Source organism: Schizosaccharomyces japonicus, assembly GCF_000149845.2.
Source record: "Schizosaccharomyces japonicus yFS275 unplaced genomic scaffold supercont5.1, whole genome shotgun sequence".
Classification (NCBI taxonomy): domain Eukaryota; kingdom Fungi; phylum Ascomycota; class Schizosaccharomycetes; order Schizosaccharomycetales; family Schizosaccharomycetaceae; genus Schizosaccharomyces; species Schizosaccharomyces japonicus.
In genome coordinates, this window is record NW_011627860.1 from 1,561,440 (window position 1) to 1,583,991 (window position 22,552).

The 22,552-nt window shown below is 42.6% G+C and overlaps 10 protein-coding genes across 10 annotated transcripts; 4 read left to right on the top strand and 6 right to left on the bottom strand.

Moving 5' to 3' along the window:
• The first annotated feature begins 49 nt into the window (after positions 1-49).
• On the top strand, positions 50-2,796 carry SJAG_02832 (asparagine synthase). Its single transcript, XM_002173985.2, has 2 exons — positions 50-612; positions 666-2,796. The coding sequence occupies exons 1-2, from the start codon at positions 217-219 to the stop codon at positions 1,872-1,874; spliced, it is 1,605 nt and encodes a 534-aa protein (XP_002174021.1). The 5' UTR covers positions 50-216; the 3' UTR covers positions 1,875-2,796.
• On the bottom strand, positions 152-3,908 carry SJAG_02833 (guanyl-nucleotide exchange factor Vps901). The gene has a single exon (XM_002173986.2). The coding sequence runs from the start codon at positions 3,688-3,690 to the stop codon at positions 1,951-1,953; it is 1,740 nt and encodes a 579-aa protein (XP_002174022.1). The 5' UTR covers positions 3,691-3,908; the 3' UTR covers positions 152-1,950.
• A 177-nt stretch (positions 3,909-4,085) lies between these two features.
• SJAG_02834 (siderophore iron transporter 1) lies at positions 4,086-6,508 on the bottom strand. Its single transcript, XM_002173987.2, has one exon. It carries the CDS (start codon positions 6,199-6,201, stop codon positions 4,324-4,326), a length of 1,878 nt encoding a protein of 625 aa, XP_002174023.2. The 5' UTR covers positions 6,202-6,508; the 3' UTR covers positions 4,086-4,323.
• Positions 6,509-7,090: 582 nt separating this feature from the next.
• On the bottom strand, positions 7,091-9,580 carry SJAG_02835 (ATP-dependent RNA helicase Mak5). Its single transcript, XM_002173988.2, has 5 exons — positions 9,360-9,580; positions 8,347-9,316; positions 8,015-8,303; positions 7,535-7,966; positions 7,091-7,458 (listed from the first exon to the last, which is right to left on the bottom strand). The coding sequence occupies exons 1-5, from the start codon at positions 9,513-9,515 to the stop codon at positions 7,218-7,220; spliced, it is 2,088 nt and encodes a 695-aa protein (XP_002174024.1). The 5' UTR covers positions 9,516-9,580; the 3' UTR covers positions 7,091-7,217.
• Positions 9,581-9,952: 372 nt separating this feature from the next.
• On the bottom strand, positions 9,953-10,602 carry SJAG_02836 (mitochondrial 54S ribosomal protein YmL39). The gene is made up of 3 exons (XM_002173989.2): positions 10,441-10,602; positions 10,290-10,391; positions 9,953-10,226 (listed from the first exon to the last, which is right to left on the bottom strand). The coding sequence occupies exons 1-3, from the start codon at positions 10,461-10,463 to the stop codon at positions 10,184-10,186; spliced, it is 168 nt and encodes a 55-aa protein (XP_002174025.1). The 5' UTR covers positions 10,464-10,602; the 3' UTR covers positions 9,953-10,183.
• A 14-nt stretch (positions 10,603-10,616) lies between these two features.
• SJAG_02837 (hypothetical protein) lies at positions 10,617-13,193 on the top strand. The gene is made up of 8 exons (XM_002173990.2): positions 10,617-10,682; positions 10,733-10,956; positions 11,013-11,156; positions 11,205-11,248; positions 11,291-11,354; positions 11,412-11,587; positions 11,626-12,162; positions 12,206-13,193. The coding sequence occupies exons 2-8, from the start codon at positions 10,888-10,890 to the stop codon at positions 13,065-13,067; spliced, it is 1,896 nt and encodes a 631-aa protein (XP_002174026.1). The 5' UTR covers positions 10,617-10,682; positions 10,733-10,887; the 3' UTR covers positions 13,068-13,193.
• SJAG_02838 (CAMK/CAMKL/KIN1 protein kinase Kin1) lies at positions 13,041-16,435 on the bottom strand. Its single transcript, XM_002173991.2, has one exon. The coding sequence runs from the start codon at positions 16,031-16,033 to the stop codon at positions 13,289-13,291; it is 2,745 nt and encodes a 914-aa protein (XP_002174027.1). The 5' UTR covers positions 16,034-16,435; the 3' UTR covers positions 13,041-13,288.
• A 530-nt stretch (positions 16,436-16,965) lies between these two features.
• On the top strand, positions 16,966-18,777 carry SJAG_02839 (lectin family glycoprotein receptor). Its single transcript, XM_002173992.2, has 2 exons — positions 16,966-17,053; positions 17,135-18,777. The coding sequence occupies exon 2, from the start codon at positions 17,318-17,320 to the stop codon at positions 18,542-18,544; it is 1,227 nt and encodes a 408-aa protein (XP_002174028.1). The 5' UTR covers positions 16,966-17,053; positions 17,135-17,317; the 3' UTR covers positions 18,545-18,777.
• Positions 18,711-19,451, bottom strand: SJAG_02840 (60S ribosomal protein L25). The gene is made up of 2 exons (XM_002173993.2): positions 19,305-19,451; positions 18,711-19,096 (listed from the first exon to the last, which is right to left on the bottom strand). The coding sequence occupies exons 1-2, from the start codon at positions 19,400-19,402 to the stop codon at positions 18,769-18,771; spliced, it is 426 nt and encodes a 141-aa protein (XP_002174029.1). The 5' UTR covers positions 19,403-19,451; the 3' UTR covers positions 18,711-18,768.
• Positions 19,452-19,570: 119 nt separating this feature from the next.
• On the top strand, positions 19,571-22,508 carry SJAG_02841 (2-isopropylmalate synthase). The gene has a single exon (XM_002173994.2). The coding sequence runs from the start codon at positions 19,812-19,814 to the stop codon at positions 21,555-21,557; it is 1,746 nt and encodes a 581-aa protein (XP_002174030.1). The 5' UTR covers positions 19,571-19,811; the 3' UTR covers positions 21,558-22,508.
• Positions 22,509-22,552: the final 44 nt, after the last annotated feature.

Consider the following 22,552-nt stretch of genomic DNA (forward strand, 5'->3'; position numbering starts at 1 on the left):
TAATTTATAGAGTTTTCGCTTGTTTAATTAAGCGAACACCTTATTTGTTCTGAAAGTAAAACTGGGACACGACATGACTTGCTGAAAAAAACAAAGCGTCAAGTACATCTAAACGCTTCTATACACTATTTTGGACACTTCCATCGTCTTTTGTTGAAATCCAGCACATTTTATTGACTAACATTCTTAAATTCCCCTATCTATTGGATTTCGCGAATGTGCGGAATTCTGTTTCATTTACAAAATAATGAGGATGCAGCCTTTAAACCTAATAAACAGCAATTAGTTCGGATAAAAAATCGAGGTCCCGACAGCTTTGGTTCACACACATGTCTTGCAGGATCGTTCCGACTCAATTTTTATTCCAGTGTGCTACATCTCAGAGGTCCATTCAATCATCCAACTGCTCAACCTCATATTGACCCTGAGGGAAATGTTCTTTGCTGGAATGGTGAAATTTGGAATGGTCCTGGTGAATTAAAGAGTCAGAAACTGTTACAATGCTGCTCACAAAACGATGGTACAATTTTATTCAATGTGCTGAAGAGAAGTTCTTCAATAGAAGATACACTGTCTTCCCTTCAAGGGCCGTTTGCGTTTGTCTTTTATCACGTATGATTACTACAGCGCGTTTTTGTACTTGGGCTAATGATTTCTTATAACAGGCGAAGACTCAAACGCTTTATTGGGGTCGGGATAGATTGGGTATGCGTTCTTTGGTCATAAAGCGTGAAAACGGATCACTTACTATTGCGAGTGTCGCTGAAGAAGGTGGAGAGTACGTTAATGTCGAACCGGGTTTCCATTCCTGTAAGCTTTCTAGTGCTACAGCTTCGGTAATGCCACAATCCTCAGCTCTTCCGCCTACGGATTATCATCCGTTACCTGTTATTGACCCCTCCATCCTTATTCCGAACGACGATGTATCAAACCCGGTCGAAGCATTTCATCGTTATCTTCTCGAAGCAGTTCGTATCCGAGTACAAACCATTCCCCTTGTTTCCTCTTCGAGTTCATGCCCTGTTGCAGTGCTGTACTCCGGGGGTGTTGATTGTACCGTACTTGCTCGGTTAATACACAGTGTTTTAGACGACCGGGCACCTATTGATTTACTCAATGTAGCGTTTGAAAATCCCCGTATGCTGAATGCTCGTAAACAGAAAGGAGAAAAAGACAATGACATTTACCAACTTTGTCCGGATAGAGTGACCGGGCTTCAAGGTTGGAGAGAGCTTCAACGTTGCTGCCCAAATCGTACTTGGAATTTTGTTTCCATTGATGTTCCTTATTCCCAGGTAACAGAACATCGACAAACAGTTTTGGACCTTATGTTCCCAAATGCAACGGTTATGGATCTTTCAATTGCCCTAGCATTTTATTTCGCTTCTACTGGATGCGGCTACTTGACCAACATTGATGGCAGTAGGCAGCAACCGTATGTAAGCTCAGCCAAAGTTCTCTTTAGTGGACTTGGTGCAGATGAACAGCTTGGTGGCTATTCCAGACACTTGAGAGCATTTCAACGGGGCGGCTTGTTAGAATTGGAGAAGGAGCTGCGGTTGGACATCACTCGAATTCCTACAAGAAATCTAGGCAGAGATGATCGCGTTATTTCGAACCAAGGCAAGGAGGTTCGTTACGCATTTCTTGATGCCAACGTCATGGCGTTTCTTCAGGCACTACCAACTTTGCATAAAATGCAACTGCAAGAGCAAGGAGGTGATAAATTGCTATTGCGGAAATTGTGTCACCTATTGGGTTGCGAGTTGGCTAGTAAGGAAAAGAAAAGAGCTATTCAATTCGGCTCTAAATCTGCCAAAATGGAAAGCAATACGGGCAGGGTATTGGGTCATGAAAAACTATCTAGTCGGTAGGATACTTAATTATACTAGAATACAAGAGGTGCATAAATCGTTTTGCCTTGGCATAGTAGAGAGGGTTCCAGTGACATTAACTCATCTCAAGCAACGAATCGACAGATGAACCTAAACGGCCTTGTTGGGCAGTCAATACCATCTCGATGACATCCGTGTCAAAGGCAGGAAACATAGCGCGTAAAGCGGATATCGCCTCTTGACGCTCACGAGTTTTAATTCTCTCTGCCTCAGCAGTTTCAAGAGAAGCTGTCCGAGCAGCGCGTAATGCCTTCGAGTTTTCGTGGTAATGAACTGGTCTGGTCGCATACTTTGGAGTTGGTACTGCGATGCTTGCGACGGATGAACTGGGTGAACCAACACGGTCGGCCCTTTCAAGCTCTAATTCTAGTTGAGATATGCTTTGGACGAGTTGCTTTCCTGGCTCAGCTGGCTTTGCTGCTTCCTCGTGAGGCGTTTGAGACGGAGTGCTGGAAATGCTGACGGAAGAGTTCGGAGTATTCTGGCCGGAAGACGTTAACTTTGTTATGGGGTCATTAAATAAGCGTGTTAAGGATGATATGGGCTTCTGAAGGCTTTTTAGAACTTGTGAGGTGGACGCCAAAAAATCATAACTGGAAGCGCTTGGACGACTGGCACTTTGCGAATTGTCTGCTTGTTGGGTTTTAATAGCATGACGTTCCGCTTTGTCCTGTTCCATTCTTTGTAAAGAATTCTCAATGTTAGTATTAAAATCTTCCTCTGATATAGTCAGCGAAGAACGATCTAGGTTTTGTATGAATGATAATGCTCCCTCTAGTGTTGAAAGATAGTAAGATACTTCACCGGCAAGTTTAATCGGATTACGAAAACGTTGAATGTATTGGATATTGGAAACAAGATGGTTGGGATTTGCACGAAGAAGGACGTAGATGAGGATGGGTACAAATTTATCAGCACATTCTTCGTGCTCGACTATGCGTAGGTAGCTGTAAATGACTTTACAGCAGTTCAGTATACAGATGATTTTGTCTCGAGGAGCATGATAATCATTAATTCGCCGAAGTTCTTTGGATGCCAGTTCAAAAAAGCGAGAATTTGACTTGTGGGGTGTTATATCTAAATGCTCTTCTCTGACCCAACTAAATAAACGCATTTTCTCAGACACGACCCGATCTTGTTCAATGTCATCTGAATGTTCACCTGTCAAAGGTAATCCGGCTTTCTTAATTTCTGGAGAGAACACTTGTGTGTATAAGCGATTCATAACAAGTTTCTCCATACCTTCGCGTGCGTTTTCCCTTTCTTCCTCAGAGCATGATTTGAAAGGCTCGTACTGCTCCAGCTTTTCGTCTATGAAATTAATGAAATCTTTAATGAGTTTTGTTTCGTAGACAAGAGGCCATTGCCGTTTGGAAAACTCGGATAGAAAACTTTTTAAATACTTTGCAACAGGTTCGGCGGGTTTCGAACGCAATTGTTCCAAGAAACTGTGAAAGTCAAAAGAGTTGACATTTGTCGAAAGATTCAATTTCAATGAAATTGAATCTTTATTTCCTTCTGCGTTCCGTTCCTTAATCTCATCCTTTTTTAAACTCTTTACGGAAACGTTGACTGCATCCTCGGATCCATTCAAATTATCACGACTATGTCCTGTGCTGCCAGAATTTGCCTTGTTCGTGTGAGAATTCGAAAATTGGGAATCTAAAAGGTCATCACTAAGAGAAATGAGCTGAACTTCCTGCGACTTTTCCTCCTTGGTGGTTGGGGATATCGTCAATCCTTCCAAGTCCAAAATGGCCGAGTTAATTCGTCCTTCAGGATCTTTACCGTTCATGTCTTTAAAAGGAATGGAATAATTGAAGATTCTGTTTTTTAAAAAATTCTAAAATATGACATGATCTGCTAGCCGTAGCAATATCTTCAAGCTACAAAATTCTGCAAATTCCCAAAAGATAACAGAAAGGGAAGGACGTCAATAGACCACGGTTTTGTTGTGGATTCTTGTCGGTAACGTTCTGATGTCTATGGGGTGGGTTGCCACGAGCCACGGCAAATGTCAGGTGGATAAGCTTCTTTCTCGGCACTGCGAGACCAAATCGTATAGCACGTCATTTTTCGCGTATTTTATAACCTTAAATGGGGCGATAAAAATGCGAATAATAAAGCAAATTATGCGGCAAAATGTGTTCAAAAGCAAGCAGACGGGCTTTTCAATCGCTAAAGAAAGATACCAACTTTAAATGTATTTAGATAATTTATTCTCTAACACTAAACAGGCTGGGAGGTGTAAAAAAAAAAGCTGGAATAGACATTGAAACCAATGTATATTCATTAAAAGCTTACGCTAGTGCCAATGATCCCAGTCACTTGCCTAAAAGCAAAAAAGACAAAACGAATAATAGGAGAAATAAAACAATCTCACTCACAGGAAATGAAAAATAAATAAAAGAGAAAAACCCCCGGTATTTTAAGCAATTTGTCCTCTTCTTTGTTTCTCGTCTTCAAACAATGAAACTGTCTTGGAGGAGAGCTTGGGATTAGCAACAAACCAGACAGGGATAATAAGAATGGCAGAGAAGGCGGTTGAGACAATTGTAAGAACTCGCTGAACATCTTCATAAGCGTGGATGATGGCATTGCGGGCATCCGAGCCACGCGGGTAGCTGAGTTGAGTGACCAAGCTTTCAAAAATAGCAGTGGTCTGGTTTTTATAAGCATCAGGTAAGTATCGCTTAAGTCGGGATGGCATCATGTTAATCCAAATAGTACCAGAGATGGAGCTTCCAACAGCACCACCGGTAGAAATGACAGTATACAACAGGGCCGTAAGAATAGCGAAGTATTCCTGCTTAACAACAGATTGCATGCACACAACAATTAAAGTCATGATAGTACCACCTGCAAGAGCGACAAAAATTTGAGGCATTACTTGGTAAGCCCAGTTGTATTGTGTACCACGATAGCGAATCATTAATGCTTGTCCAAGAACGGTCAGAGGAACAGCAAGCAAAAGGAATATTTTTTGACGTTTGAAAACACGGACAAGGATACCGACGATAATGGCAGTAGCACATGCTCCAAACGAGTATGTGTTGGCTATGTGACCAGCAGAGTTAATTGTAGTGTAGTGTACCACTTGAAGGAAACTAGTCAAATAGTTGTCCCAACAGTAAAAAGTGAAATATAACAAGAATGCAATCGTACAGCAGGCAGCAATTGTGGGCTCTCGCATGAGACGGAAAGGAATAGAAGGATATTTGGCCAGTTTGATTTCGTAAACCACAAAGAAGACAATGAAAACACCACCCAGGACAAACATAACAATGTAGCGGGCTTGTCTCCATTTGTTACCATTATAACCGGCAAGAGTAAGAGTGATTAGCAACAAACAGAAACCGGCCGTCATGAAAAAGATACCGATAACATCGAATTGATGGAACAAACGACGCGGATTGATTGCAGTCGCTGGCTTTACAAGACCAAGTTTGGTAGCTTTTCTTTGATGCATCCAGAAAATGATAAAGAATGGCAACGCACACACGGGAACAATGATACACCAGGAACCAATACCCCATCTCCAAGTGGAATGCTTATAAAACGCTTGTCCAACTAAGGGACCAATCCAAACAGTAACGACAAATGGCAAGCTGTTAATGGCAATCATAAGTGGTCTTGATGCAAGACTCGATGTATCAGACAGAAACACAGTTATGATGAACTCCATACCAGAGTAGCCAACGTTATACATCACAACGCCGCCGGCATATGTTTGGACATTTTTGCAACAGGCTATAAGGAGCAAGCCAATGACGTACAGAACAACAGAAATAGTAAAAGCTTCCAGTCGACCGAAAACATCACATACTCTTGCCAATGGTGGTTTCATAACAGCATTGACGATACTGGCAACAGTACTTATAGTAGAGACCAACGAATGAGCGCGAAAAGACGAGATAGCGTAAGCATAGAGTGAGTAGTATACTTGCATTTGGAAGCTGAGAACGAATGTAAGGAGAAACACAGTTGTATAAGCAATATACATGCTCTTGCGCGACCATAATTCACGCAATTTTCTTGCTTTTTCCACACCGGACAGTTCTTGTGTTGAACTAATATCCGAATCATCCTTATTATCGACTTCATTCTGGTTGTCAATTGGTGATATATTTTGCGTCCATTCTTTGGTATCCTTGTCCTTTTCATTTGATTTAGTGGAGTCAGAAGTTTCATCAACGAATTGGATATCGTTTCCACTATTTTCGCTTTTGCTGTTCAGACGCGGTCTAAAAGACTCTGGATCCATAAATGACAATCCCCTGTTTATGACACCTTCTGATTTCTGCATCGTTATTCCGACTGTCTTTGATAATCAACAAAAATAAGAAGTATTCGTAGGTCAGTCTAAAAATGCGAAACTTATGCTGTTATAGCAGCAATAGGAGACTAATAACTGAGCGCTTGATTGATGCAGCAAGAAGAACACTTTGTAAAGCGAATCTAATTAGACCCAAATATCTTCGTTACTTTGAAGATTGCAACTCAATCAAGATATTTGACGAAAGAAAGGCAAGCATTTGTAACTAATTTATACCATAGCAAAGCCCTGGAAAATCATGCCAAAAGATATCAATTCATAAAAAATTCAACAATTGTGTCACATCGTCTGAACACGGACAATCCTCGCTCAGTCGGCTTTTCCCATTTTGTTACCAGAATTTGTCGCATCATCCCCTAAAGCCGACAAACGTGTTACCTAGAATCACGATAATTTGGGTATTAGTGTGAACACGTGAATTCCTTTCATCATGTGCGCGCTTTTTTGTCGAATTATCTTAACTAAACCCCGTCACGCGCCAGATTTTCATCAGATAGCGGTAAAAAAGTTATCTGATAATTTTCCATCGAGTTGACAGACGAAACATCTTCGTAATACCGGATGCTTTGTCAGCAGTGGAGAGAAGCGCATGCGCCTTTTTGTAAAAATTTTCATTTTTCGTGATTTTAGATCGAGATCTGAACTTTCTTGTGAGTATTCGCCGACCTAAAGGTCGTGCGAAAGAAATAAACTTGTCACGTTTATCTTATCTTTTTTATTTTAGAGGAGCATTCCAAACTTAAGATTGAATTGGCACTGTAAATGTTGCTCATAAAAGCAAAAGACTCTCGATGTCATATAGCCAAAAACCCTCACAAACCATGAGCAAAATAGAAGTTGGTACTGTATCAATCAATATTTTCGGCATATCTGTCTATTTTATTCAATCAATTTCCACTGTTATACCCATTTTATTAGTTTAAAGAACCCAAAAAAATTATGATGTGCCCAATAACCAATTCAGCAACCGTGCTGTTACCTATTTGCTAATGTTGAGGCTTTGCCTTCTTTTTACGCTTCAAAACATCAATAGCCTCCTGCGTATCTAGTCCAATGAGAGTCTTATGCTGTTCACCTTTAACAAGCTTATCGGCCATGTTTACCAATCCACTGGTAAGGTAACGACTGGAAAATCCAACGCGGATTTCCTCATTTAGATACTCGCGCAGCTCACTTCGCAGTACGCGAAGTTTTTGATGTCTTTGAGTCGCGGATACCTGCTTTTTGCTATAAGGGGATAGGTTAGTGTTGTTATCGTAAGCATTAATTCAAGAGAACATGTTCTCGCATTGTCAATACATACCTATGACCACCGTCTTCGTCAGACGAATCGTCGGACGATTCCAAACCAAGTTCTTCAGCGGCGGCCTTTAACCATGCTTCTTCGCGACCCAATCGTCCATCTTGACGCATTAAATCCACAATTTTGTGACCCAAATCGACTCTGGGTTGAAACCGTCCAAGTAGTTCCACATCCACCGGGAATGTGGTCAATTCGTCCAAATTACGTTTCAATCGGTAAAGTAATTTCTTCAATTGGTTCAACTCCTTGGGACCACACATCAGAATAGCCAAACCTTGTTCAGTGCCACGAGCTGTACGACCACTACGGTGAATGTACATGTCAGCTGTATGTGGAACATGATAGTGAATAACATGCTTGACGGAGGGAATATCAATACCACGCGCTGCAACATCTGTAGCGATAAGGATAGCATCCTTCTCCGACTTAAACCTGTCATTACTTCGTTAGCAAATAATTAATGGTAACATGACTGCTTACCGTTCCAATGCTTGAAGACGTTTTTTCTGTTCCATTTGAGCGTAAAGCGAATGAGCCTTAACACCAAGTTCTTTCAGCAATGGGGTAACCCGTTTGACGTCTTCCACACCATTGGCAAAAACAATTGTTTTTCCGGGATAACGCAGTAGAAAGTAGTAAAGATAGAGGTCCTTTTGCGAGGGAATGCATTCAACTAACCCTTCAGTTACCTTTGTCGCGACAGATGTTTCGGGATTTGCATCCAAGAACTCAGGGCGACCAAGAAAATGGATTTGTTTCAGCAGATAGCCTGTTGAAGAATGTTAGTGATTATATGTAAATAACTTTCATACCCATGGATTGTTTATCGTTTCCGTCAATTAATTGCTTTTTACGCAAATTCTCTTGCAAGTGAGCGTCAAAGGTGGCAGAGAAAATGAATGTTTGGCGATTTGTTTGTTTGGGGTTACCAAGCAAATCAATAATATTATGTAACTCTTCAAAATGATTCTTCTGCAACAAGCGATCTGCCTCATCAAGAACAAGCATTTTAACATTTTTAAACTCTTCGTCGAATCCTTGACTCGAAATGACGGACCACAAACGGCCGGGGGTGCCAATGACAATGGATGGTTTTTTAGCTAACAAGCGCTGCTGCTTTTGAATAGCCAAACCACCAGTGACGGTAACAATGTGAATGTCAGTCGATGGGTTACATTGCTCCAAATGGTTATAGATTTGTTGAGCAAGCTCACGGGTAGGAGCCATAATCAAAGCTTGAATACCTTTATTGATATTCCGCAAACAATGTTCCAAAATAGGGATTCCAAAAGCAAGGGTTTTACCGGAACCTGTTTCTGCTTTACCAATCACATCAGAACCGGCCATAGCTACAGGTAAAACCAGCTCCTGAATATGTGTTGGAGCTGAAAAACCAAGTTTAGAAAGCCGACCGAGAATGGCAGCTGACAAGGGAATATTTGACCATTTTGATACGTCCACAGCATTCGCTTCATCCTCATCTTCAAGGGCTTGAAACTCGTTGCCACTAGCCGAAGAATGAGATTTTTGAGTTGTTGAATCGGAATCATCTTCACTGCCAAATCCAGTGAACTCGATTTCTTCTGCATCATCTCCGCCTGTTTCCGACTTTAATTGTCGCTCTGCCTTGTTCTTCTTAGATTTTTTTCCTTGCTTCTTCTTTAAATTGGTTTCTTGACTTTCCGGCGACTGCTTTCTTTTCAGGTTGCTATTCTGTTTTGCCTCCTTTCTATCAGTTTTTTCCTCCGCAGACTTCTTTGCATCTGTGTCGGGTTTCACAAGCTTTTAATGTTTAGTTAATAGTCCAGAATTAAATGGAACATACCTCATAGACCGGCATTTTTAATTTTCCAGCAGATTCATATTTAACTTCTACACCGTCAAGCTCCTCAAGCTCTAAAAGTCCCTCAAAATCATCGAGTTTGTCTGGAATTTGGACAGGTTTCCAGCCCAGCTGGTTTAAATTGGTCGCTTTGGACATTTCGGATTGTGATGTGGAGAGGACGAAAAAAAAGAGAACAGGACAATAAAGTTGACAATTGAGAGGAATATGATTTGGGCAAACTATTATTTCTAGAAATTGATTTGTAACCGTGTACTGTCATAAAATATTTCTGCGCTTTCATTTCATGTATGAATGACTTTTTGGTATAGCATATATAATAATATAAAATAATATAAAAAGAGAATATGAAATGATACAATTTAAGCACTATAGGTTAGAGCAAGAAACTTATACAAAAGAAAACATAATGCGTTTTCAATTCATTAATTATTTTCTTGATTACTTTACTAAACATAAGACAAGCCGAATTAATATCCAGCCGTGAATCTATATATCATAAATCCAGCAAACAAACAGTCGCCTCTTACTAAATGCAATACTAAAATTATATTCTATAACAAGAAAGGAACAAATACTGTGTAAAGAAATAAACACACTTACTATGTACATTCTATAAGCATCTTATTGATAGTAACTTGCTCTAACTAAAAGAAAATAAGCAACATAAAACAATGGGGACTATTGTAGCTTAAGAAAGAACTCTTTTTTTTATAAACATGCTAATTGTCTTCTTTATACATAAGATAACTTCTGCTTATTCACAAATCTTAAATCCATTACATAATAATTTGCCTAATTCCTGTTTACTTCATTTTCGCTTCGTTAAATATGACTCTTCGACCAATCCTTCGCATGTTAGTATAAGTTTCTGGACACTTAATGTTGACAATCCAAATTGGCCTGTAATACCTAGGATCATATTTAATGAAATTCAGTTTCGGTGCTGTCCGAGCCCGGCTTCGAACATAAAAGTAACCAGTGCCTGCTGAGGAAAGAAGCTTGATTAAGATTCTACATCGACATGGTAAGCATAATGAATTCTAACATTCTTCCTTCAAACCTCGCTTTCTGTTTCTTGGCCATATTTTTTAAGTTTGACGTAGTATCGTTCACACGTGCGACAAATAACTGTTTATATAGGAGCTTGTTTGATTAAGGAATGGCTAAATGTTGAATATAATACACTCAGTGTGGACCCTAGGGTAAGGCCCTATGTTAGCTCTTCGGCCACTCAATGCGAAAATCCACGAACTAAGACATAGCTTTCTGCTTCCAGATTTATATTATTAACCTGTATTATATGTAATACATGCTTTACGTTTTTCATATAACAACTTATTAATCTCGTTCAGCTAACAAAGCAAAAAAAATCACAAACCAAAACCATTCCTCCATGCTAATATTCAAGTTTTTTTTGGTTTCCCCATTACTTCCTTAAATAAAGCAACTCCATCTCTATAATATCTTTGCTTTCTGAAACTACTTTGTTAAACTGAATCACTCTAGCATGACCGATTCTGCAAGGAATAATTTATTCGAGGACCTTGTCGGGTCTTTTCTGTACTGCGAAGGAACAGTAAGTACTACCATATTTTCGTGTACATTAAGCTTTGTGAGTTCTAATTCGGGTAGAAATTGGTTTTTGAATCATTCTTCGGGAAGGCCTGTTCTTTTTCAAATAATGACGTTCTCTTGGCTATCGACTTTATAATTACAGATGTTTCACCGGCAGTGTTAGGCACTAACATTGGTCAAACAAATATACCGTTAGTAAAGGTGTGTTTCTTGTAACGCTTTATGCAATTACTAACAGCGGCTGAACAGAGCGCATGGATTCATTCTTGTGTACAGCAGGGAAAAATTGTTGAGTATGGTGAAGATACTTACTACTTTCTGATGCTAACAAGTAGTATACGTCCATTTTTATGGCGTTCATGTTTTACCTTTTTTGGCTTAGAACTCGTGTTTGATGGCGTAAGTAAATGATTCAATGCAGCATGTAGTATTATTTATTAATATACTAACGCATAGGTATTTCCTGGAGACATGGAAGTCATTGAGCTCTTAGTCTCGCAGTTTCATGGTCGAATCGCATCTTCCATTTCATCATCAACAACCCATTTTGTTACGTACAGTAAAGAAAGTATTTCCTCCTATATGCACAAGAAGAAACATAATTACAAAGTGATGATAGTTACTCCGGAGTGGTATGTCTTGTTCATTTTACAGTTTCACTAATTCATAGGATGTACCACTCGTTGGCCTGCTTTGAAATACGTGATGAAAGCATGTATAAATTACCATTGCGTGAGACCCTTCCTACTTATGAAGATTTGCTTAATACACGACCATCTTGTTTTCGCGATTTGTCTATATGCTTTGGAAAGGCTGCCAGTTCTTCGGAGGAGTTTAAACTCGCATTACTAACTCTATGTGACAATTTTGGTTTATCGGTTAAAAAAAATTGGGAGGATGCTCATGTATATATTTGTCATCATCGGTATGGGAAAGAGTATTATCGTGCTTTGCGCGTAAAGAAAACCGTTGCAAGTTTCTACTGGCTGTTGCGTGTATTTCAGACTGAAACATGGATTCAGCCATTATGCAATCCTCTTTATCTTCCTCGAGTTTTTGGCGGCATTAATAAATTAAAGGATATGGAAATTAGTTGCACAGGATTTTCTCGAAGGAAACGTGATTTTCTAGCCTACTTGATTTCCTGTTCTGGAGCAACTTTTCAGAAAACCTTACGAAAATCGACTAATATTTTGCTGGCCCAAAAGTATGTTTTCCCTACCGAAACAAGCATGTCTAACTATTCTTAGCACAAGTAGTAGCAAATATCTTGCTGCTATGGATTGGGGTATTACTGTTGTTAATCATGAATGGATTCAAGATGCATATAGAGAACTTACCGTTCCCGAGGCAGATGAGCCAAAATATTCTGTTCAAGATGGGGCTGACTTTAAAATACAACCAATTCCTTATTCTGTATTCTATGACATGGAAACTTCTCGTCTTGATTACTGGGGAAATAGACCGAGCTTTTCTCCACAGAAATTGTTACGAGAATTGCAAGCATCGTCTTCTCTCGTTGTTGCAATTGTTACAGGTTACACTTCTCCGTTTTCCAAAGATTTTCTCCAAAGGCTGAGGAAGCTTGGCATCATGATCGTTGATGATTACCTACAATGCACTCACCTTATAGCACCAAAAATCGTAAAAACCAAAAAGTTTTTGTGTGCACTTCCCTATGCGAAATACATCCTTCAGTTATCTTGGCTCTTTGCATGTGTTGATGCGAATAAGAAACTTGCTGAAGAGGATTTCGTGTTAACGGAACCTTTAGCATACAGCAATGTTACCATATCTATGGAGGAGACACTGACTGCTAAATCTAATCTAAAACATAGGTTTCTTCACGACACCGTCGTTCTAATACTTCCATCAGTCATTCCTCCAAAGAAAATCGACATCGTGAAAGAGGTCATTCAAGCCAACGACGGAATTGTTACAACAGACAGAGAAACATTCAATTCAATGTTCACCCACACCAGGGTAGAAATTGTGAAGAAAACCGCTGATCACACAATAGCCTCGCCAAATATCACGTACTCTACATATGACAACTTCATAGCATCCGTTCTTAGACAGTCTTTAACGCCTGCAAGCGATCCATCCAAGTGATCATTATTTAATAATAAAAACAGCTCTAATTAGTTGCTAAAGAAAGAGTATAATGGGTGATCTTTGCAAAAGAATGAAATTCTTAACGCTAAAATTCAGTAGCTGTTATGCATTACAAAGAACAAAAATGAGTGGTGAGGTACAAGAAAACCCATGTTGTGCTCGTAAGAGAATAGTATAATAGTCTCGAGTTCATTATCAATCATAAATATTGTTTCAAATCAAAGTCTCAGTTTGTTAAGAATGAGACTTGCCAAATTCTTGTATGTCCAAGAATCACCACTTATCCGGTGGAACGAAACGCCTCTCAGCGACAAAATTGGAATCTTAACAATGTAAACTTCAAAACACACATCCTTCGACCCCCGCGGAGACATGTCGTCCACAGGTGCTGCATCGGGAATAAAATCCAATGATGCCTCCTGTGTGACATCTGGGGGAGCCAATTGTCCGCTCTTGGTACTCGGTGAGGACACTGCTGAATTCTCGTTGTATATACACAAATAGCCGCCTTTTATCTCCGAGAACTTAATGTTGAGCAAGCGCAGTACACGTATAAGGTCTCGCTGAATAAACTCAGTACTCTTGGTCGACGTGGTAGAAACACTGAACAAACCCTTCAGGAACACTGGTTTAATAGGCTCAATCTTTTCCTCAGGTTTTGTTTGTTCAATTCCAGACGTAGCACCAGCCGGTATTCCCATCGTTTCATTCAAAATTCTTGCCCTTCTCTTTTCTGCGTACTCAGATCCTTGCATATGGCCAACGGAACGTCCCCGACTATTCAACAGTTGTGCTCTGGTGTTCGTTGTCGGGGGAGACAGATAATTGTTGTTCGCAGTAACTGGTGCAGATGCGTTAACTTGAGTCTCATTCCGTTGTCTTTCCATCTTAGCTTGTCTATACTGACTCTCATTAACAGAAGTAGATCGTCCAATTGCGGCAGTCTTATAGTACTTGTTCAAAGCGGAGACAGGAGGCTTGCTTGCTGAACCAATCTTGATGCGCTGAGCAGCCACAGAGGTTGGACTAGGTATTTCCGTGTTAGAGCCGTCGGTACCAGTAGAACTAACGGAAATCAGACTTTGTTTTGACTTCTTTCTTCTAGACGAGAATCGGCGGAACAGTCCTCCCGATTTCTTTTCCGTCTTTTCTAATGGCGGAGTAACAGATCCAGTGGTCTCACGAGAGAACTGCTGCTGTTGTCCCACGGAAAGCGGAATGGGATTGCTAATTGTCAACTTCGAAGTAGCACGAACAAGTTCTGAAGTCGGGTCGCTATTAGTGACAATCTCTTTTGCCTCTGGAGTGGGATGTAAACTGTGCATGGGAGGGAAACCGGTACCGGAAGGCGATGATGATGATGGCGTATTTGAAGAATTTTTCGGTGAATGTATGTTTTGCCAACTGACCCCTCTATCGTGCTGGCGTCTTTCAAGAACGAGGTAATATATAGAAATTAAAGGGTGGTAAGCGTCCAGAACATCATGTGTGGTATTTGTTGAAGAGAGAGTAGGGTTCTCAATATCATGACTAGCATGCCGGATTTTAAATTCAAAGAAAGAACGCTTCTTTTCGGGTGATGTAGCAGATGAGTATAGATCGTACTTGGCTAGCGATTGATAGGCATCACTTCCAACAAGCCTTGTGAGATCGCGCATTATTACGTCCGCAGGACCAAAATCGAATCCCGACATCTCACGAACGACAGTTGGATCCAGAGGCAGCGTCAAAATGTGTCGTTCCGGCAAGTAAGAACACGGCGGACCATCATAACCACGCACCATCCATGGGTGGTTGAGTACTTCATCCAATGTCGCACGCTTATTAGGGTCCGTTACAAGCATCGAGGAAAGGACGCTTTTGCACTCGGTACTAATCCAAGTTGGATACTCAACAGCACCACGTTTGATTTTCGCATGCAAAGCAGGCATATTTTGATCATCAAAAGGAACTTTACCGCATACCAATACGTAAAGAACAACGCCAAAACTCCAGATGTCCACCTCTGGGCCAATGTACGGCTGCGCGTTCAACAATTCTGGTGCCGCAAAGTAAAGTGAGCCACAAAAAGTTTTTAGTCTTGACTGTCTTGAGTAAAGATTGGACAAACCAAAATCGATGATCTTAATGTCACCGGTTTTAGATATTAAAATGTTCTCAATTTTCAGGTCTCGATGGACGATAGAATTGTGATGAAGGTACGAAAGCGCACTGCCAATTTGACGAATGAACTTTCTTGCTTGCTTTTCCTTTAACTTTCCATGAGAAATTATATAGTCAAGCATTTGGCCTCCATCCACAAACTCAAATACCATATAGTAGTGATTAGCCGTAGCATAAACATCTCGAGCTTCGCAAATATAGGGGTGTCTAAGGAGAGTCGCCAATGCTGCTTCTCGTATAGTGCGAATCTCTTTACTTCTCTCAGTAATGGCGATTTTCTCGGCTTCCTGAGGTGATACATTCGGCCGGGGTGCATTTGGGTGCAGCCGAGGAACAATTTTAATAGCATATTGCTCCCCGTCCTTCATGTGATGCGCAACTTTAACCTTGCCCATGCTACCAGCACCAATTGTTTTCCCAAGTACGTAATTGCCAATTATTTTTCGTTTCTCTGGACGGCGTCGTTCCCCATGAAGCGAAGATTCTGCTGCAGCACCAGTATGAACACGAAGACTGCCTCCACGAGGCCCCATTTGAGATCTGGGAGCCGGCGCTTGAAGAGAAGCCTGTCTTTTGACGTTCAGTTCTCCTTGATGCGGTGGAACCTTTGGAATGGCTCGAGAAAGACTCTTCGCTCGTTGAGGTGCCATAATAGAATCTATAGGGTTCATCCTGTGACTTGCGGAAGCCTGAGCAGCGTTTGGCGGCTGAACAACCTGAATGCTTGGGATTGGCTGCCCACTATAGCCAGCATTTACAGGCCGACGTCTCGGAGGTGTGCTAGTATATGTGCCCTCCATCTATTCAGTAGAATACAGCGATAGAGAGAGACTTGTTTGTGTTTTCCTTCTGCAAAGCCCACTGATCACTTTACAACAATAACCGTAGCCTGTAATTCAGACAGAGCAGAATTCTCAAAAAATAAATAAACACTGCTCATAAAATAATCTGAGCAAACTCCTAGCACTGATTCTCGGGATTGCAAGTGGTCTCAGAGGCACCAGACTCTCCTAGTAAACCAATTCGCTAAAAAAGACCAAAAGTGAGTGTCAAGGCCCAAGAAACAGCTACTGAATGTAAACTACCAAAGAACTCGGCACGAACAGTAATTTTCGTCTAATACGTTATACGTTGGGTTTGGTTGCTGGTAGGTTAGGTGAGCCTGATGGCACACGCATGTGGTTTACCGTTCTCGGCTCCTCAACACCGCAATTACGTAGTAGGTGCACGTGCGTACTAAAAATGAGAAAAAGTAGTTGTTTTCCGGGGGAATTAGAAAATAAGATTTGCCGCGGGAATAATGATTGGACCGGAAGATGTGCAGGCGAAAGAGGCGAAAAAGCGAGGATACGTCAGACCACACGAGATGCGTGTGAGTTGGGCTCCTGAAACTCAGGCCTCGGATGTTTAAGCTATGAACGTGTTTTCTTTGACTATTATAACACCGTGCGTTAGCAGCTTATATTACTCATACGGAGTAATCCCGTAGATGAAGGGACACGACGTATTTCTGCGGACAAAAAGTGACTGCATGTTATCCATCGCATAACCACGTACCACTTTTAGACGACGACACTCGTTTGCCCCCGCATCGGTAGTTCCGAGATGAGCCCAGTATGACGTAGTTTACTATTAAGGTTTTGAGCCCCACTAACCTTATTCGTAAACGACGTCGGCATGGCAACCCCGTGCTTAGAAGTACCCAGGCATATGCCTGGCGGAGGAAGAACCACACAGTGGGAGAATAGCTGACGAGTAACTGAAAAGCTCAATTCGTCTTGGATTTTGTGGCGGATTTTGTAATATTGCAAGTCAAAAAGGTATAACAGTCATTTCACGTGAAGTCGCGGGAAAAAAACCGATCTCTTTGCCTTGTTCCACGTGTCTAATAAACTGAGCAGTAGTTGCTAAAACACTTAACTTAGAAGCGTTATCGTTTCCTTCAGCGCGTCCTGAACCAACATTGACTGTTTTGGAGTCTTTTTTCTTCCTCATCTGTAACTGATTTTGGCTTTTTTTTGGCAAGAAAGTGAGCCTGCGTTAAACTCACATACAAAGTTTTTTTGCCCGCGTCACACATTGTCATGCATTTTTGTTCTTCTATATTTGCCATTCTCACCGGCATTGCGAGTCTGGGGACAGGCTATGCTGCGTTAAATCCAGATCAACTAAATTTTGAACGCTCGGACAAGCAGCTTCCCCACGAATGGACGATTTCTGAGGGTGCTGAGGTTGTTGATACCTCTATCGCTTTGACACAAGTTTCCGGTCGCAGCTACCGAACCGGTGGACTGTGGACCTCATCTACAAACTCTTTCAAAAGCTGGGATTTATCAGCAGAGATGATATTTCCCATCGTGGAGTCATCTGAAAGCAGCGCAGGAATGTGGTACACGAGAAACAAGGGTGTGTCGGGACCAATCGTCGGCAGTCAAGACGGTTGGGATGGTTTGCTCATTACGTACACCGTCGATTCATCTGGTAAAGTGACAGTTCGTGGTCATTTGAACGACGGATCCTTGCAACTTTCTCTGTACACCGATCCTGATATGCAAGCTTTTGCAAAATGTGTCATCGACAAGCCCGTGTCCGCTTCCCCTTCCGCCTTGTACGATGCCCACTTGCACTACGAACACAATGTTCTCAAACTTGACGTCAATGGACAACAGTGCTTTGAAGCTCCGGGAATTGCGTTGCCAACGGACTTTTGGTTTGGTCTCACTTCCGCATCTGCGAGCCAGAACGACGTTGTGAAAATCGATTCGTTGCATCTGAGTGACGCTTATGCAGTAAAATTGCCCCAGTCTGCTGTAGAACAACCTCAGGCTGTCGCCCCGAGCGGGGGTGCTGTGATGAGTTCTCAGCTCAACAAGGAATTGAACATGCACTACGAGTTCCTCAAAGGCGAGCTTTCGCGTCTTGAGTCCCGCATGGACAATGTCATGAGCCGCTTGAACGAACTTTCCGTACGGCTAAAGTCTGTTTACGAGTTTGCTTCTCGACTCGATGAGTCGACGTTAACAAAGTCCTCCAAGGGGTATGATGCTTTGTACGACACGCTCGTTCAAAACCAACAGCACATTCGCCTTCTCGAGGAGTACTTGCAGAATGCGGTTAACAAATACGAAAACTCTCAAAGCTCACTCAACACTCTCACGAAAGCCGAGACGCAACACTTGAAGGAGCTCGCCATGAAGAGTCACTCCTCTTCCCGTTTCACTAACTTCTTGCTCTTCCTTATGGGTGTCACCGGCGGCATTATCGCCCTGTATCTTATACGAAAAGACCGTCGCGGTGAGAAATACCTTTAAACCGCTTGTCACTGCCACTTTACGAAACAAAATTAGAAGACATCCTGCAACACATCCACGCCAGCTAATGCCGTATTTCAAAAATCCAAGCCCTTTTACGCAAACACTGATTAACGTGCGAGCCCACCTTACAAACCTCGTAAACAAACACGCGACTCACATGGTAACCAAAACCACTCATATTTACCGACAGTCACCTTCATTAAGTATCCGAACTAAATCGTTTAAAGGAAACCAATTCTGTTGGCAACGTCGAGGGCATCGGCGTCAGCAGAGAGCTTGACATAAGCCTTCTTGGTACCGTTGGGACGGATGAGGGTGTTCACCTTGACAGCCTCAACGTCGTACAACTTCTTGACAGCAGCCTTGATGGTGTGCTTGTTGGCCTTCAAGTGGGTAGTGAAGACAAGGGTGTTGTCGTCCTCAATCTTCTTCATGGCAGACTCGGTGTTGACGGGACTGACAATGATCTTGAACTCATCCAAACGAGTGGCATGGTTCACACTCTTGCGGGCATACTTGGGCTTACGAGCAAGACGAAGAGTGTTGGGGCTACAAAGTTAGCGAAAGAAAAGGAAAAGCAACCAAAAAAAAGACCCACAAAACAGCGATCTTGACCACTTGCACAGTCCGGTTAACGAAACGTGCAGCCATCGAATGCCACTACAAAACTACTACTGGACAATCAACAGCCACCGAACCAAGCGTCTTATCCAATCACCATTCCGTGTCGCGTCTTTTTGATATAAATAAAACTTACCGGTGGAAGGAAGCAGAGGTACGGACCTTACGAACCAACTTGTTGTGAATGCCCTTTTGGACAGTCTTTTTAGCTCCCTTGGCTTGTGCAACACTCATCTTGATCGATCAAGGTAAAGGCTTTGGGCAGGAAGGGTGAAACAACCACACCAGTTGATGTTGTGGCAGTCACAACCCTACCCTATTTCTATCGCCACCATCTGCAAGCTATTTAAAATTAGTGTTTGCTTGAGCCTGCTTCCACCACCTGCTGCTGCCTGTTCTGTCGGAAAAGTCAATCGTTGCGATTGTCGTACAGTACTGAGCTATTTTTTGGTTACCCCAGTGTGTTTTTTGCATACTCTGACTGCATCTAGAAGGATTACCCCGGATTTTCAAGGGACGGATTTTTTTCATATCGTTCTTTAAGGAAAACGATCGGATTACCTTCATAAGTACATTTATTCTCTAAGAGGAGATTAGCACATTCACTATACTGAATTGTACAAATATACGAAGTTTGAACAATATGAGTTCTCGTTTTGACGCCGTTGGCCGTTTGGTCAAGGGAATGTTGAAAGATCCTTCTAAGAAGTACAAGCCCTTCCAGGGTATCAAGCTGCCTCACCGTCAATGGCCTAACCGCGTTATCACTAAGGCTCCTCGCTGGTTGTCTACCGACCTGCGTGATGGTAACCAGGCTCTCCCTGACCCTATGACTGGTCCTGAGAAGCTCAAGTACTTCAAGATGCTTTGTGACATTGGATTGAAGGAAATTGAGGTCGGTTTCCCTAGTGCCTCCCAGACTGACTTTGCCTTTGTCCGCCATTTGATTGAGTCTCCCGGTTTGATTCCTGATGACGTTACGATTCAAGTTCTTACGCCCGCTCGTGAACACTTGATTAAGCGTACCGTGGAAAGTCTCCGTGGTGCCAAGAATGCCACCATTCACTTGTACAATGCCGTTTCTCCTCTGTTCCGTGACGTTGTCTTCCGGAACTCTAAGAAGGAGACTCTTGACTTGGCTATCTTTGGTACCAAGACTGTCCGTCAATACAGTAAGAACTCTGACGACAGCGTCAACTGGAGATTCGAGTATTCTCCCGAGTGCTTCTCTGATGCCGAACCCGACTTTGTCTTGGACGTGTGTAACGAAGTGAAGGCTGCTTGGGAACCCTCGGCCGCCAACCCTATCATTTTCAACCTTCCCGCTACCGTTGAGATGGCTACTCCTAACACATATGCCGACTTGGTCGAGCATTTCCACACCAACATCACTGAGCGTGAGAAGGTATGCATCTCTTTGCATCCTCACAACGACCGTGGTACCGCTGTAGCCGCAGCTGAGCTTGGTCAGCTCGCCGGTGCTGACCGTGTTGAGGGCTGTTTGTTCGGCAATGGTGAGCGTACTGGTAACGTTGATCTTGTCACTCTCGCTTTCAACTTGTACACCCAAGGTATTTCTCCTAAGATCGACCTCTCCAACTTGGAGGATGTCATCCGTATTTGTGAGGAGTGCAACAAGATTAATGTCCACCCTCGTCACCCCTACGCTGGTAACCTCGTTTTCACAGCCTTCTCTGGTTCTCACCAGGATGCCATCTCTAAGGGTTTGAAGCTGTATGATGAGCGTAAGGCTACTGATCCCACGTGGAAGATTCCTTACCTGCCTCTCGATCCTCACGATGTTAACTCTGAGTATGCCGCCATTATCCGTGTTAACTCTCAATCCGGTAAAGGTGGTGTTGCCTACCTTTTGAAATCGAACTTCGACCTTGACCTTCCCCGCCCTCTTCAAGTTGAATTTGGCCAGGCCGTGAAGGAGTTCAGTGACAAGAAGGCTAAGGAGCTGACCATTGCTGAGCTTCGTGACCTCTTCTTCACCAACTACTTCCTCGAATTCCCCGGCCGCTTCTCTTTGCAAGACTACACCCTTCGCAGCAGTGGTCCTGAGTCGAAGCAAATTGAGTGTGTTGTCAATGTTAAGGGCGTCAAGGATGCTGACTCTCGTCGTGTTGTCGAGGGTTATGGCAACGGCCCCTTGTCCGCCTTGGTTGACGGTTTGTGCCGCAGCTTTGACCTGAACTTCGACATTGGCAAGTACAGTGAGCATGCCATTGGATCCGGTAATGGCGTGAAGGCTGCTTCTTATGTCGAGGTCTTGTGTGAGGGCAAGAGCTACTGGGGTGTCGGTATCGATGCCGATGTTACTTCTGCCGGTCTGAAGGCTGTTCTGTCCGGTATCAGCCGTGCTTCTGCCGAATGGAGTCAATAAGCATATTGCAAATAGCTAAAAAGTTATGCAATGCGGGGTCGACTGTGATGGTACAGTTTGACCTTTTTCATGACTTACAAAAAAGACTGAGCAGAAAATCTATTCTTAGATCGACTTATTACTCTTTCTCCCGCAGACCCACATTCCCCTGTACGCACAACCCTCCTCCTACGCACTTACACACAATCCTTCCCTCCGGTATATCCATGAGACTGCTTTAAAAGCTGGACATGGTAAACCAATGCTGCCTGCTTTTGACAGTGTTGTCTGTCTTTCGTTAATTCTTGCAGAAATGATCTAGGCTTTATTCGGTAACTTGGTCGCATTAAACAAATAGGCATCTCGTATCTATGAACATCCTTGCAAGCGGTTGTCCAGGGCCCAGAAGTCGTAACGAACGTACTGCATCTTCGCCGTCGCGTCTTGGTCGCAGGATGTCGTTTATCCCTGGCTAAAATCACTTAAAGGTATTCTATCTCGTGTGTTTGTTTTTTCAGCGTCGTTAACTGTTTCCGATCAGAATCGTTATTTAGCGCTGGCGTCTGTCACTTTTTATCGTTGCCTAATCTTCCTGCCTGAGCTGCCTGGTGAGCGTGTATACAGCGATGTACGTCGTCTGACTTCACGTTCACAGTACATTGTTTGGCGGAATGAGACAAGTAGCAGCTTTCTATGAAAATACTTGCGGATGCGCACATGGCTGATTGCGCAGGAGCGCTTTTGCGCAAGCTCACTATTTCAGAGCTACACGCGTTTCTGTGTTCTTGATGCTCTAGTGCATCTGTGTTTTCTTGTATATTATGAATCGGCGAAAATGGGATCTTCCTCTTTCTCGTATAGAGCAGTGCTGTAATTGGTGGGACGTGGTTTAGTGTTGCACGTGTTTAATTTAGGTCCCACGTGCGTCGCACAGGGGCAAAAGATGTCATCTATCTTGTTTTCGCGCGTTGGTGTTTATTCCGCCGCCGACGATTTTCGGTACTGACGTACCGAGT